At 38.1% G+C, this 16608-nt stretch overlaps 1 protein-coding gene across 4 annotated transcripts in view; it reads right to left on the bottom strand.

Moving 5' to 3' along the window:
• Positions 1-16608, bottom strand: part of DSE (dermatan sulfate epimerase) — a 67917-nt gene that overhangs the window by 30520 nt on the left and 20789 nt on the right. For 2 of the 4 annotated variants that reach the window (XM_045544225.1, XM_045544226.1), the window contains exon 2: positions 7707-8175. In XM_045544225.1, the coding sequence (XP_045400181.1) occupies positions 7707-8122 (416 nt within the window). In that variant the 5' untranslated portion in view covers positions 8123-8175. Of the gene's footprint in view, positions 1-7706; positions 8176-16608 lie in introns of those variants that run through there. The other 2 variants (XM_045544229.1, XM_045544227.1) reach the window with 2 other exon arrangements.

Genomic DNA, 16608 nt, shown 5'->3' with positions numbered 1-16608 from the left:
AGCAGAAGCAGGTGAAGAAGTAAAAGGCCATTCTGAAAGTATCCAAGATAAAATGAACTATCTGGCTTTATAAGAGACCCCACGAGTGCACCCATGCTGTTATTACTCTCCTGTTGTTATACATACCTGTATACCAATAGTGAGAACTTAATGTCAGCAAAACCCTACATCTTAAGTGGTATTAGAAGTGAATACTTATTTTATCTGATAGATAAATCCAACTTTAAAAAAATGATTATGAAGCATCAATGAAACAGAATATAGACATAATATGTGCAGCACTTGCCAACTAACATTTTCCCTCAAAATAGGGGGCAAGGAATGCACAAAATTCAGACATCATGCTTGCAAGTTTTTATATTAAAAAAATTTAAGAGCCAGATTGTAAAGACTGTGTGGAACTTAATACATTCATGTTGTCTTTGTTTGTTTATATAGGGTGAGGGGCACTAACTTAGAACCCAATTAAAAGAGGGAAGAGGACTGCTCTGGCCTTGAGCACAGCTCCCTCTGACAACTCGGAAGGTGCCTGTTGCATGTTAAAAGGCAACAAATGACACCAAAAGGGTAGGAGGTAGGAGAGAGTGAGTCACTCATCACAGACAAGTCGGAGGCCAAGGCCATACCAGTACTGAATCTTAGAGTCAAACAAACAGACCCAACAAAGAAAATTAACTTTGGATTTCTTCTCAATTGTGTATGATTACAGCTATCATAAAACAACTTATAGTTATTGTTAGAAAGAAGCATGATTAGAACTACTTTATCCTCTTCTGCATTTGAAATAGATGGGGAGGAGCTCAGAGTTTAAGTCAGCTGAGCACTAAGAGCTTAGGTTAGCGCAGCATCCTGTTTAGGGTGTGAGTGTGCAGCACACAATTGCCCAATGGCACTCTAACCGGGCTCCAGCTAACCGGCACACCCAACTACACCTCCCCCTCAGCTCCTCTTCACATGCTTCCTCTGCCCAGGCCACATGACTTCAATTTTTGCCCAATAATCCATTTGTAATGATGCTAGCAACAACCTGCTTATCAAACGGCATTCAAAAAGGGAATTCCCAATGGCCATGTGTTTCTGTAAATTTTAAAGAATCTGATCACTGTAAAAAGCCTCCTAGTCATCTTTTCTCTTACCCTTCTATTTCTAAGGGTCTGCAGCAGGGTAAACACAGAATGAAAGGAACAGAGAAAAAGAGAGGCAGAGAGAATGAGGGGGAAGGGGAAGGGAAAGGAAAAATGTGAATGAGCAAAAGCCAGGGGAACTGGGGGCTGGGTTTTCTGACAGCCCAGCATTTGTTTCCACGAGTCCACTTTAATGGACTCCAGGTGCATTCCAGGCTCAGCCTCCCCCAGCCTTCGTCACTGTAAGGTCATGAGAGGAAAACCTGATCTTTTTACTCACAGTGCTGTGGCTCCACATGTTGGGGCCCAGCTACATCCTCCCCCCTTTGATTCTCAGCCTTAAATTGCAATTTTGAAAAGTAAAAAGCCTGAGAAACAGCTGTAGGGAATTGCACTTGGAGCCTAGCAGGCAATGCTGGGAAGGGCAGGCACACTCTTCGTTTTCATATGCACAGCAATGAAACTGACTGGCTCATTTCAAAATGCCAGAGGTTTTTCTTTTATTCTCTTTATTTTATTTCACTATTTTATTTTATTCTGCAAATACACCCTCAGATCTCACTATCCAGAAGTTTGCAATCCACAAGCAAGGGTTTAATACTCAGTCTCTCAGTCTGTTGTGGAAAAAAAAAATACAATTACTTCTCTGTCCAAAAGTTCAACTTTTTTGTTTCCCTCCCCAGTTCTCCTGATTTCCTGTAGCTAACTGGCTCCAAGGCAAGAGTGAAGTAATTTCTTTCCTCTGTGATTTATTTTCTGTCTGACGATAAGTAAGCAAAAATATTATAAAGAAAGGGAGAAAAAAATGATTCACAACAAATACTTCTCAAAGACACAACTCTAGGTTGACAGAATATGCAAAACACAGTACTGTGTACCAAGAAACTTAACAAAAATAAAGCTGCATATTCATACCTATTTCTGTGTCATAATAATAAACTTTTTAGTAAAACTGTGCCAGGCACATAATCCTAAGAGCTTTATACGCATTATCTCATTTAATCCTTGGAACACCCTTGCATGGGAGGAATAATCATTTCATAGAAGAAGAAACAGGTTTATGGAGGTTAAGGAACCTGCCAAAGGACACATGGCTAATATGGTGGCAGAGCCAACATGCAAGCACGGATCTGCATCCAAAGAGCACTAGGCCAGGTCCATCCCCCAGGGTTTACAATTTAAGATGAAAGCCCCAAAAAGTCTGCTGCTCAGAAATGCACACTGGGTAACTCTTATGCCATCAGCTAGGGCTTGAACAATAAATCCTCTCTGTTACAATCCTATCTTAAATCTTTTTTAAATGCATTCATCTTCCCATATGATTATTAAGTGAAGTGTAGTAAACTTAACTGCACCTTTCTAAAGGGATTCAGGATCTGTAATGTCTTCCAGGAATTGAGCACATTTTGTTTGTTTTGTTTGTTGTCAGCTCTAGAAGATCACTGTAAGAATTTGCTGAGCAGTGTGATGTTGAGCTAACGACAGCCCATCTACCAAGAGCTTGGCTGAGATACATAATGTACATATAGAGAGAGGCTGCCTGATGGATATGCAGTCATTTCATTTTTCTACATATGCAAAATTCTACTAAAGGATTTAAGCTAGACTAGGAAAAAAAAGGGGACCTGGACTAAGCCATATATCCAGCCCCTTCACCCCGACTCCTTCCCTGGTCCAGATTTTCGTGAACTTTCCTTCTGAGATCCTCCATTGAGGAATATGCATCTGAGCAAAACAGGCATGGCATTGCTCTCAGTACAGGCTGGTGTAAAGAAATACCACCACGCAATTCGCCACACACACATTGTAAGGATGCTTATGAGAAAATTGTGAGGGTTCTTTATGAAAACACCAGGAAAAATTTCCTTCTGACCTCTGGGCTAAGAGTAGTTCTTCTACAGAGTAACTGATCTCAGGGACAGTCTAAACTTCAAAACTGACTAAGCCTACTTTCTTTGCTACTAAGAGAAAAAAAATCTCAGGGCCCACTTGCAGCTGGCTTATGGTGTGTTAGACGCATTTTAGCAATTGTCTCATTCCTTGTCCAGTCATCCCCAGCCCTTTCTTCCCCCTCTTATCTTTCTCAGCTACTTCTAACTTAAATCATGCGTTTTATGTTTCCTTAATCTTAGGGGGGGAACGTATAGTAGAAATAAGTACAAAAAAGTAAAAGAAAAATGCACATGCATATTACGAAAATTTTAGGAAGTAGAATTTGTGCTGACTCCAAAAACTTATCCTAAAAATGGATTTTTTTAAATCCCTTTTAAATCTCTACTGTGCACTCTGTTTATTATTTTCCTACCTTAAAGTTTAAGCTCTTGGGGGAAAAAAACTGATGGAGAATTTTTACTTATTTGGAATCCAGCCATTTTTTTTAACTACATAAGGATTGAATGCAGAAAGCAACCAATAATAAATGAGGATGGCCACATGGTACTTATTGGCATATTCAGAATTTGTATGCTCTGTGTCTTGGTAATATTATATAAAAAAAAAGTGAGTTCACTTTGAGTGTGATAAAATGTATTTTCCATTGTTACCAGCCCCACATTTATGATCTTATTAGCTCATTAAGCTTTCTAAAAATGGTTGTAAGTTAATTTCTAATCAAGCTTTTATATAACACAGAGCCAACTGTAACCGAATCCTAACTCTCATTTGGAAGACAAGATCTATAGGGGAAAAAAGGCTTAATTAAGAGTGAAAACAAAGACATTATTGGTGATGTCTTTGCCATTATAGTTTTTTAATTAATAATAATTTGCCACTGTATATTAGGTTAAGATAATATCTTTTTTAAATTTGATTTTTAGAACTAAGTTAAGCATAAGCTTAAATTACTCTTGTTACTTTTGCTGTGATGAAGAATGTGGAGCTTTAGCAGAAGGGAGAACAAAGGAGAGAGCTTCTGAGAGAGGATATGGACACCCTGCAAAAGCAGATACAGCACAAAGATAATTCTCAACTGTCTACGGTGCCCAGTCATTCACATACTCAGAGACACACACGATTATAATACATGCTGTGATTTTTTTTCAATCAGCACCAACATTATTAATCTATCAGATTCCCTTTCTACTTTGTACTATATTAGATGGACACAGTACAATCAGTTAATATTTTCCCTTTAACTTTTCTTTTACAATGGCCCAAGATTCTTCAGTGAATCTATAGATGTGAACTTTAATCTCTTTATTTACTAAATACTCAAATAAAATGATCCACATTGATAAATTTGTATGAATGTATATCTCATATGTACTTCTTTTTAACACCAAAGACACATCACTATTACTTCCCCCCAAGCCTTTTTCACTGGTGTTACCATTAGATTCCTATATGCATAAAAAAAGGGCCCAGGGGAACATCACTAAAAATTTTCATGGAACAAAGCCAAAAAGAAAGTTTTATGAGTTAAACAGATGTTCCAGTTTTGAGAGCAATTTGAACAAAGATGAGTAAAATCTTCAATCAAATACTATTTCCTTAGAGCCTACATATACTAAATTACAAACCAAAGAGGATCTAAATACTAGATAAAATAGTGGTATCAATAATTATCATTATTGTCATTACTCTTATTTATTGAGGGGTCACTATGTGATAGGAACTATGCTAAATACTTTACATTGATTATCTCACTTCATCTTCCTAACAACCCTGGGACAGATGTAGCCATTACTGCCATATTACACATCAGGACACCAGTGCTCACACAAAGTAAGCAAATTAACCTGAAGTAACACAGCTGAAGAGTGGGGGAGCTGGGACTCAAATGCAGGCAGTGTGACTCTAAAGCTGGTGCTTTTCCACCACACTAGAGTGCGGCATGACACAAATATTTCAGTCAGTCATGAATGCAAACCAATGAAACCCCTTACTAAATGAGCCTTAAACTCAATTCTGAACAGAGGAAATACTCCTAGCTTAGGTTTTAAGTACCCAATGTTTGCACCCCTTACCCTGGGTGCAAAATTATTGGGCTATGTCTTCATCTTTCAATCCCCAGCATCCAGTACAGTGCATGATACACAGTAGATGTTCAATAAATGTCTGGTGATTAAATGAATAAGTGAATGAACACAGTTTAGTCATTGGTTTTCAAAACAGTAGAAGTGTTCAAGGAAAATGGCACGTGCATTCAGTCTGATGAAGCCACTGTAGGAATTATTTTTTAAATCTACAATATTAGTTATTGATCTCTTTTGTAAATAAGAGCTAGTCTTTTCATTTTTTTCTTAAATCAAATATATGTGAACTATATGCTAAGAGAATGACAACACTCACAATATTCTTCTTTGTACGTAGTGAGGACATATCATTTCACTGAGCAATTTAAAGAGAGTTAGTAGAACTGTAAAAACACTTAACAGTGTTTTAAAAGTTTTCAAAAGTGATTATGCTCATCCATGAATCTAAATGAAAATTTAAGAGTCTAGGGGTTAGATGAGGTAGTTTCAAAAAAATTTCCATAAAATTAATAAAAAGCACAACCTAATAATAGTACCTGCCAAGACAAAATAAATAGCTCAAACTTTCTTTTCTTTTTTGTTTAAGCTAAACAATTTGGATTTTATTTAATCAGACAACAAATATTAATTTTTATTTCCATTTTCTTATTTTCGTGACAGTTTTTGAAGCATTTTGCTCTTGGCTATACTTAAGTAGCTCAACTTTCTATGCCAACATCACTTCTGGAACTAGAAACCAGATGTAGAGGTAAATTCTCAATTTCTAACCTTCAGCTTCTTGGAGGTCAAGAGAAGTCAACTGTCTACCTCTCTTATGTCAAAAATTGGCTTTTGGGCTACTGGCTAATGGCATAGAGTTTTACTTATTTTTATCCATACTGCCATGAATAAAGTACTAGTCCTCTAGTAAATTTCTACACATCTCCAATGATCAGTAAATCTGAACTTGTAGAAACTATGTGAAAATCAAATTTTTTTTGAAATTATTTCTCTTCTTTTATCATAGAAGGAATCTAATCCTCTTTAATGACAGCATTCATTCAATGGTATCTATACACCTGAATGTTTTATATTAAGAAAATTATACTAGTCTTGTACAATTCTCTTAATGTTGTTGTATTTGTGCTAAAAAAAATCTCCATAAAAAATGGTATTTCACAGTCAGTTACTCTCTTGTGAGATGAAATAGATGGCTTTTCATGGTAACTATCACTCTGGAACATTTACATCAATATCTTAATCTGCCAGAATCCACCTGTCTGTGTAAAACAAAAAGGACTTTAAAAGGGAAAGTAACTTTACAAACAACAAAGGTTTTTTTCCTAAATAATGTAAATATGGCTGCCATTATTAACCTAATAGATTGAACAAATCAACTAATGAGTTACCTTACCATTTAATAATATAATCTTGCAGTTCAAATATCAGTAAGTTTTCATATATCTTTTATTTTCTTTCTTGGTGTCAGGAATAGAATAAGATCAGTTAATGTGAGTCAAAATCAGAAACTATTTACATGGCTGACCTTTGAAACAAATCAAATAAAAAAGTTTTTCCAATCAAAATACTGTCAGCTCCAAAATGACTATATATACTTAACAACAAGTCTAAAAAATCAGCTCTGATATGGATTGAATGCCAACTCTTCCATAATCTTTTTCATTACAAAATTCCAGAAATCTATTAGAAAACTTACAAACCACCATTCTTCACCTCTGATATATGAGATGTAATTCATGTAAGATATAATTCATCACAACATTCAGTGAATTCACTGATTTTTCTAAGCATTTAAAAATGAGCTCTCTCCATCCCTGTGACAAGCAGCAGCTTACATAATTTTAAAAGAATATTTCATATAATCTGTAAATTTTTAGCACAATTGAACCAAAAATTTGTATTAAAACACAGTTTAAGTAAACATACCCAGAGAATCCCTTGTTTAATCAGCTCATTTGGAAGTAGATGGAAACATTAATTATAAACAAAATAAATTTAAGCTAACCAAAAAGAGACAGGAAGTTCTCGAATCTTGAACTTCTGAAAGTAAACTATTATATAATTAGAATTCCTCACACAATTACACTACAACATTGGTTTTCCTACAGGTTTGGGCAATCTGCTGGTTATCGGATAGGATCTTATTTATAAATTGCCAATCAATCCCATCACATTGACTTTTAGCTCCTTGTCATAAAATGCAAATATGTCTTAATTAGCTGAAATTTCTTGCTGGCAAAAAGTCTTAACCACATGGAAGTCTATCAAAACCTAACAACAGATGATGGTAATATATGCATGTTAAGCAAAGGGGAAAGAATTCTCAACAATCAGGATGACACTGTTTACTCAATTTGGCAAAATATTTTTTTCTTTAGTTAGGTTGCATCTAAATATTTTCCTTCTAACTTTAAACATGGAAGTTACTAGGTCTTTTGAAACTATAGGCCATTCATAAGCCACTGGCAACACCAGCAACAAGTAAAACCCCCTCACTGGCCCCTGCACACAAAGAAGTATGTGACAATGTGGCCTCTGAGATTTCATATGGATTCATTTCTTTATATTGTAGAGTTAATACAGTAAGAAGAAAAAGACAAAAATCTACCAACTAGGCTGCGCTGCCATCCTCTCCATGTAGTCTTTGGCCATGTCTCGGGCTTCGATGTTCTCAGGATACAGTACACAGAACATTGCCAAGGCACCCAAGTTGTTTCCATAAATTTCATTCCAGCGGGCGCTGTAGTCCTTGGGATCCCAGGGAGGGAGGTACTCCAAGGGGCTGGACAGCATGGTGTGCACAGCCTCGGTGAGCCGGGCTGCAATGTGCTCATGTGAGCTGGTAGCCCTGAGCTGAAGCTCCGCCACCTCTGTCTTGGAGAAATACAGCATTGGGTGGCTGTCGTAGTTGGCATTGGTGAAGGGAATCATGACTTCTGGGTTCTTGTCGGAGATGTAGGCTGACACGAAGCAAACCAAATATATGAAAAACACACTGGGAGCCCCCCGTGTGTGAGTCCTCATCGTGGCATCAGATCTCCAAATCTCCAAGGCAGCCAAACCATCTTCGAAAGATCCTACAGGAGATAAAAAAAAAACCATCTGTCAGCCAAGGGAACAGGGCATAGGTGGAAACATGATAGGTAGGGGCCTTGCTTACTAGGAAAAGGACTAAATAAAGCTTATGAATTTAGATTTTAAATGTAATAATAATTTGAATTAGGAAGAAACTTGCTAAATCCATAAGTTCTGATTTTATCGAATTAATATGATACGTTAGAACTACAATCATTATGGAAAACAGAACTTTGGACTAAGGGAAAATGTATATTTGTTCAAGTAGGGAAGAAAAACTCTCCTTGGAATTCTTCTCACATATTATCATTCAAAAAATGTTAGATTTTATGTTTTTTTAGACATTAATATATAAACCACAATAACCAAAAGCTAGCAATGAGCAGTCATCTGGGAATCTGAGTAGACATTACAAAAAAATAGAAAATCCTGTATTCCTTAATATAGCCTCTTTCAATCTAACTTATCCCCTTCTCCTAAAATTTCTGAGCCAGGGATTAGGATCAATACACCTATAAGAATGTAAGCAGACAAAATATTATGAATAAAGCTAAGTATCCTCTTTATGTGAGCAGAAGGTGGAGACAGAGAAGACAAAGACAGAATAAACATTTCCGAAACCCTGGGTCCCTCGGGGCTGACATCAGCAAACGTGTAGTGAAGAGCAGACAAGAAGCTGCTGGGACTAGAAACTGACATGCCTTCATCCAGAAAATAAAATCCCAGAATTAAAAGGCTGAATAACACGTGTGCATTTTCCCTTTATTTGAAACTACTATCTGCTATTTCATTTTGCATATGGGATTTTGGTGTCATTCAGTAGGTCAGAAATTTAAACCAAGCTCACATATTCTCTTAACCATTTGAGTTTCTTATAAGCCTCTTTCTCAGTGGCAGATTTGCTTACTGGTTAAAAGAACGTCTTTCAAATGTAGAAACACTAAAAAAAAAAAAACAAAACCTCAGCCTAGTAGTCTATGTCCCACATCTGGGATAAAGCAGGCATAAAATCCCCCAGAGGAAAGTCAGAGAATTCTTAAAATTCTTAAGAGGGGAAAGGTTACAGAAAGCAGACCAGAAAAAGACAGCTTTATGTAAATAATGAACAGTGGTTTTCAATTATTAAAGGGAAAAACTGATGGTGAAAAATCAACCTCCCAAGCTGAACACAAACTGTTTTTCCAAGGAAAAAAATGGCCTCGTCACATTCAAAAGAAAGAAAACTAAGAATTTAACAGACACTGAAGATCAAACCACACTCTCAACTTGCTGCATCTCCAAGAGAAAGGCAATAAGGCATCACTTGAGGATGATCCCTTATTCTGGAATTCTTCATATTTCCAAATGTGCCTTAGACTACATCTATATGAAACTCAACGGCAATGGTCTTGTGAAGTGTTTTACATTTATTTCAAGAGCAGGACTTCTGATGAATAAAAAAATTTAATATAGCCATGCTAAATAAGACATATAAAATAGAAATAACTCTTGGACTCGGACCGTATTATGTCTAGCACCCAAAGCTTCAAGGCGGCTGGCTGGCTGGATCTTTCAAGGTCAGAGACCCGGCCAAAAGAAACAGTCTTCTGTGGTCACGCCTGAGGAGGGGTGTGGTCTCTGGCAACAGAGAGAAGTCCTTGGGTCTGAAGACATACTCAGTCCCCCAGGGGCTTATTTCTCCCTCCTTCCAGAGAATACTACTGCTAACAATTTTTCAAAAGGAAAAAAGCCTATGTCTATAAAAATCCCCCAAAATCTAAGAATGGATGCAGTCTTCAATGCAATTAGCCTTGTGGAGTGAAAACAGGTTGGCAGTTTCTCCTCTAACTGACCCTCACATGCATGCGATTAAAGATCTCTTGTCTACTGGTTTTGGAATGTGTGGGAGAGCTCAAGTTATAGGTGGGTACGGGGGTGGCTCAGACTATGAGGGGATGGGTAAGAGGACACATGGAGACTAGAATTTTTCTCTCTCAGATTCTGACATCCCCAGATTCTGATCCATCTTATTCTCCTTCTCCTCCCCTATGATACATACCACCCTCCTACTCAGCCACAGAGGCACTTAGACCGTCAGGGCTGCTCCAGCCCCTCACACTGTGGGTACGTGCCTAACCTGACCAAACTTACACCATGACCCCGGCCACTTCTGCCACATTGCTTCCCATTACACAGGGCACGCCTGAGTATATTTAAAAAAGAAAGAGTTGCTCCCGAAGCACAGAACCTCATTAAGATGTTGTTTTGGGAATGATGCCATGTCAATGTGCTGTTATTGAAGGTTCCCTAGTTATTGCTACAAATTCAACATGAGGGTGTCAGAGCAGCAAGGCTGTGAGTTACCACACATTTAAAACATTAATTCCTTTCAGAATACCACGTGGGCCAATGCAGAACCCACAGAAATTCTACAGAACAATCCTCTAGAAAGACTGCCCAAGGCCCCTGCCTGTGGCTTCTTCTCAGTGCCACAAACTTTTACTGTCCTCATAGCCTGCTCAATGTGCCCAACCCCCACTATTCTCCCAGCTTTGCTGATCTCCCCAAAGAGCTGATTTCTCTTGTGTCTGGACTCTTTCAATGGTTTACATACCATGCCTCACAGAAGGCAGGAACCTTCTTCCTCTCTGCACCAGGGAGAGCTTAGCACTGAACCTGACATTTAAAAGGCAGGGCCCTGACTGCACTGAACTAAACCCTTGAGCTTAGGAGCTGGTTGAGTAGATCTCATCACTAAAATGAGTAAGGAGAAATTTTGTTCTCCCTTATTTAAAGCCAAGGCAAGTTTGGAATTTTCCAGAAAAACACTTCTGCTAGGAAATAAATGGGAGAAAACACTCATGAATCCTAGAAACTTCCATAGCCTAAAAACTAATCAGTAGTTAAGAAGGAAAGAAATTAAAATTAACTAAAGTCTAATCCAAACTTGTTTTCAGCTGGTTAACCTAAAGGGAGACCTAATTCCCATCCATCATTTTAAATGTCTAGAAAATTTCACCGAAAAAATCTGCATTTCCAGACTTTGGATTTCCCCTTTGACTTTCTACTCTAGGCACTTTGTCTACCCACTCTACAAAGCCAAGAGCCAAAATTAAATGAAAGGAGCGTTTCTCAAGATAATTTTAGGTGGCCCCACAAATGGACAGGTTTTATGCTAATTTTGTAAACTTATTTCAATGTACATTAGAAAAACTACCACAACAAACCTGAGATTTCAAAAAATATAAAAAGTTCTTGCTTAACATACATTTATGTTTAAAAGTAAAAAGAAAAAAAAAGGAAATGGATATGGGTATGACAAAAATTGTTGAAGGCAGTACCTGAAGGTAGTCCCAGACCATAGTCTGGGAGATGCTGAAAATGCTCAGTGAAACAACACGCATTAATGAGTTGGCCAGAATGGCCAACCCAACACTCCTACTCCTCTGACCATGAAACAAACATGCACAAACATACACACACTATCTCTCATGCCTCGTGTCTTGGAGAAATAAGTCTGAACTGTTGACATGTCTGTGGATGATCTCTTAAGCTATTTCACCCCCTAGTTCATTGTATTCCAAAAATAGCAGAGCACTGCCAACTTCTTTAAATTTCTTTAAGGTGCACTTGACTCAGTTCAAGAACATGACATTTTCAATATGGCAAAATCACACTTAAGAGCTGACAGCTGACAGCTGATCCTACTAATACATAGTTTATCCATAATTCAATTCTCAGGATGTGTCTCAATGACCCTATTGAGCCTTATTTCCCCTGAAATTCTCTTTTTGCTCTTCTCTTCCACTCTAGTACATTAACTTTCATAATCCAATTTTCCTTCCCAATCTTTTGTCTCACTTTCTGCAACTTGGACAGTAAAAACATTCCTTAATTTTTACCTAATCGATAGATACAATAGTCACTTAAGAATCACTCTATTACTACAACCATTCAGATAGTAATTTGATCATCTCTCTGCCTGTATTTCCTACATAAATTTGCAGCAGTCCAAGTTTGGCATTATGTTTAGGCCAAGCCAAATGAATTATAGTTATCTTAAATAGATCTTCACAAAGCAACAATAAGCCCAAAATTATTTTGCTTAAAGTCTGGTTCCAATAATCCACTGCAGCTATTACGATTCAGCAATCACACACAGAAACTTTGTTTCTATGATCTTAAATGCTTTTCCATATTTGATCTTTTACTTTATAATAACAATGTGGAAAAACAGTATTAATTGTTTTTGCCATAATGGAGTAAATTTCAGAGGCAGAACTAGAACTCGAATCTCCTAAATCCTAAACCAAGATTTTTTCCTTTAACCAAACTAATTTATAAGAATGTTCGACAACATTAAAAGTTCCATTTTTGCCATCCTTACACAAAGAAAGCACAGAAAGAGTATGCTGAGAGGGGAAAAAATGAAACACTAAACTAGTACATTGAGTTTCAAAAGAAATGTGGGTTTCCAAACGGTCTGGGACTGTTTATAGAATGAAACACATGGTAGTATAACAGTTCTTTCAATTCCTCAGGCTTTAGAAAATATAAGGAGGGAAGAGAGAAATCACCTTGAAAGTAAAACATGTCCCAAATTAAGATAGATTAAAAATCCTCTTCTAATTTGTTCCAAATCTAAGGAATACAGCATAATGATCAACAGTATGGGGTGGGGAGTTGGGCAGACAATTATAAGTCCCAGCTCTGCTGCCTCCTAGCTTTGATCAATGATGTCTGCTCTCAAACCTCCACTCTCTCATCCATAAAATGGAACGCACTTTCCTGGGGTGATTAAACGTGTATGATGCACTTAGCATAGAACCTAACATGAAGTAAAAGCTCAATAAATACTTATTTTTAATAAAAGGGAAGAAATTTCAGACATACAAGATTATGTTAACTTATCCAGAAAATATTTTATTTGCAAGAAACTAAATCTTTATACTTTATAAGCACAAAAAAAAAAAAAAAGAGAGAGAGAGAGAGAGAGAACCAGAGACGTTAACTGACTAGGGCCAGGTAATGCCGCTTGTTAGAGACTTAGCTGAAATTGGAACACAATGCTTCTGACTCTTCAACACATCATTCACAGCAAGCTCATCACTTGCTGGAAAGGAAAGCACATGACCTTTGACACTTTTCAAGTACTTGATGGTGGGTTTGTCCCAAAGAAAAGAATAACAGATTAAATAAACTATTATCTGAGTTTGTTTCTCAAGGCCAGTAATTCTTGATGTATAAAAGGTGGCTGCTTCTTACTGTGTTCTTTTAAGAGAAAGGCTTGCTGATAAAACTGTGGCTGTAAAATACAGTCTTTGTCTGGGAAGCTGTTTCCCAGCAACAGTACATTTTTATTATGGAAGAAGCATATGAATACTCAGGGGACATCTGCTGTCACTGCTAGAGGTGATGACTTAACCTCAGTCTAGGATCTGGTCTTGGCTCTGTCAGTGTATCTATCAGTATCTCAGGGGATCACCCTGGGATGAGATGCTACCTAACGTTAACCAAACTCCGCCTGCCCCCATAGATATGAAAGCAGAATGTCAGCATATTCATTTACGATATATACAACTGTCACGCAGATTGGGAAATATTTTCTAAATTCGTAGGAAACTGACACAGGAAGTGAGTTATTAGACAATTGCCTGGTAAGCAAGGACTGAATAAGAACTAAGGCAATGGGAACGGCCCTGGGCTTGCGGCCCCCTGGCCAGTTAAGATCACTGTTTAACTGCACTTGAGGAGGCTATAGCCAGCAGCTACCACAGATGTCCTTCAGGTATCATTAAAGGCAAAATTTTTAAAATTGAATTGTAATGATATTTATAAAACAAGGGCAAAATGTACATCCCCTACGGTGCCTGCCACCACAGCCACCAAGCTCACCCCAAGAGTAGCTGCTCTAGTTTGCCCAAACCAATGGATGGGCCCACAGTTGTCACATGATTAGGAGAGTTATTAATAAACATCGCCCACACTAGCACTGATGTGCCCATATCCAAGAAAGGGCTAAAACAGGCATACCTGACAATTGAACTTTCCTGACGTTGTCCCCTCTCCATGGGAGAATGTGCAGACGTTGCAGAAGTTAGCCACTGTGACTCTTGTTCATGTTTCCATTTAATTCCAAGTTCCCCCTTCCTCTAGGCCTCTAATAAGATTGTGGACAAACTCTGATGGCCTAAGAGCACTAGTGTATCATAGACAGAGCTGCACATTTCCTTCTCTGATTCATTTTAGGATTTAACTCTCAGAAAAACCTACCTCCAAATACTTGAGGAACATCTTGCCATGGTCTCACTTACATGTACTACTTCACTGTATCCACATATTTTAATTAATCGAATGTATTTATTTTTAACGTTCTCCTTACTTTTACATTTCAGCTTGAATAAATGCATAAATAAAATGATTCTTTTGAAGAAGAATTTTTCTTCAATATCATATCAAAATAAAACCTTTTGAAATAACCAGTATGTTGATAATTATTTTCTATTTTTATAGCATTTTTCACAATAGTTGCTACTAGAGCCTTTGAAGAAATCAGTCTTTTAAGTATTATTCCACCATCCTTTCACCATTATTTTAAGAACCAGAGCAGTTTTCGCCCATTAGCATAAGAATCCTCCCCTGTAGTTGAGATTTCTGTGTGGGGTGTAAGGGCAGGGCCTCTGTCAGTCCTGGCTCTGATTTGATTATCTCCAGAGATGAGAAGTGCACATTTGTGTGAGACGTGAAAGTGCAGATCCTGTTTCAGATTTTGGCCTGACACTTTTGAAATAACCAGAATGTTGATAATTATTTTCCATTTTTTATAGCATTTTTCACAATAATAGTGATAGGGTTGGTCTCTGCATCCTTCAGCCTATGGTGGTTTTCGCAGAGAAAACTCTCCTGAGGCCCAGGTTACTTGGCATTTCTCATACTTGGTACTAGAGCCCTTGCAGAAACCATTGTTTTGAGTATTGTTTCGCCATCCTTTCACCATTATTTCAAGGACTGGAGCACTTTTGACCCTTTAGTACAAGAATCCTTGCTTGGAGGTGCGATATTTTTCTGGGGTGGCAAGTGCACGGCCTCTGTCAGTCCTGGGTTTGATTGGACTACTGCCAGACATGAGAAGTGCGCATTTGTGTGAGAGGTGAACAGTGCGGATCCTGTTTCAGTCAGGATCCACACTTTTCACCGTTCTTTTCAGAATCATTTGCTTCATCAGCTAGGAATGGCGATTCCTTCTCTAGACCAATCGAAGGCTAGGCCAAAGTAACTCGATCTTTCCAAGAGGTGGGCGGCACAACTTTTGAAATAACCACTAGGTTGAGAACTATTGGGTATTTTTTTGTAGCACTTTTCACCATAATTGTCATAAGGTTGGTCTCTGCATCCTTAAGCATACGAGAGTTTTCACAGACAAAAGTATGCTGAGGCCCAGTAAACTTGGCATTTCCAATACTTGGTACTAGAGCCTATAACGAAAGTGTTCCTTTCAGTATTATTCCACTACGGCTTCACCCTTATTTTCAGAGCCAGAGCAAGTTTCACACATTAGCATCAGAATCCTACCTCCTAGTTGAGCTTTCTGTGCCAAGTGTAAGTGCGGGGCTTCTGTCAGCTCTCTGTTTGATTTGATTATCTCCAGAGGTGGTAAGTGCATATTTGTGTGAGACGTGAAAGGTGTGGATCGTGTTTCCGATTTTATCCTGACACTTTTGAAATAACCAGTATATTGGTAATTATTTGCCATTTCCATAGCGTTTTTCACTGTCATTGTGATAACATTGGTCTCTGCATCCTTAAGCCTATGATGCTTTTCGCACAGAAAACTCTGCCGAGGCCCAGGTAACTTGCTATTTCCCATACCTGGCACTAGAGCCTTTGAAGAGAAGATTGTTTTCAGTATTATTTCACCATCCTTTCACCATTGTTTCAAGAACGGGAGCGCTTTTCAAACCTTAGCATAAGAATCCTTCTTTGGAGATGAGATATTTTTCTGGGGTGGCCAGGGCGGGGCCTCTGTCAGTCCTGGCTTTGATTGGACTACCGCCAGACATGAGAAGGGAGCATTTGTGTGAGAGGTGAACAGTGCGGACCATGTTTCAGTCTAAAGACTGAAACATGATCCGCACTGTTCACCGTTCCTTTCAGAATCATTTGATTCATCAGCTGGGAATCGCGACTGGTTCTCCAGACCAATCTAAGGCTAGGCCCAGGTAACTGGATTTTTCCAAGCATTCTGTGGCAGAACTTTTGGAATAACCACTAGGTTGAGAATTATTTGCCATTTTTCATACCACTCTTCACCGTCATTGCCATAAGGTTGGTCTCTGCATCCCTAAACCGAAGGTGGTTTCGCAGACAAAACTATGCTGAGGCCCAGCTAACTTGCCATTTCCAATACTTGCTACTAGAGCCTTTGAAGAAATCAGTCTTTTAAGTATTATTCCACC

The sequence above is a fragment of the Lemur catta genome, chromosome 2, assembly GCF_020740605.2.
Source record: "Lemur catta isolate mLemCat1 chromosome 2, mLemCat1.pri, whole genome shotgun sequence".
NCBI lineage: Eukaryota > Metazoa > Chordata > Mammalia > Primates > Lemuridae > Lemur > Lemur catta.
This window is presented reverse-complemented; position numbering and strand designations above follow the sequence as displayed.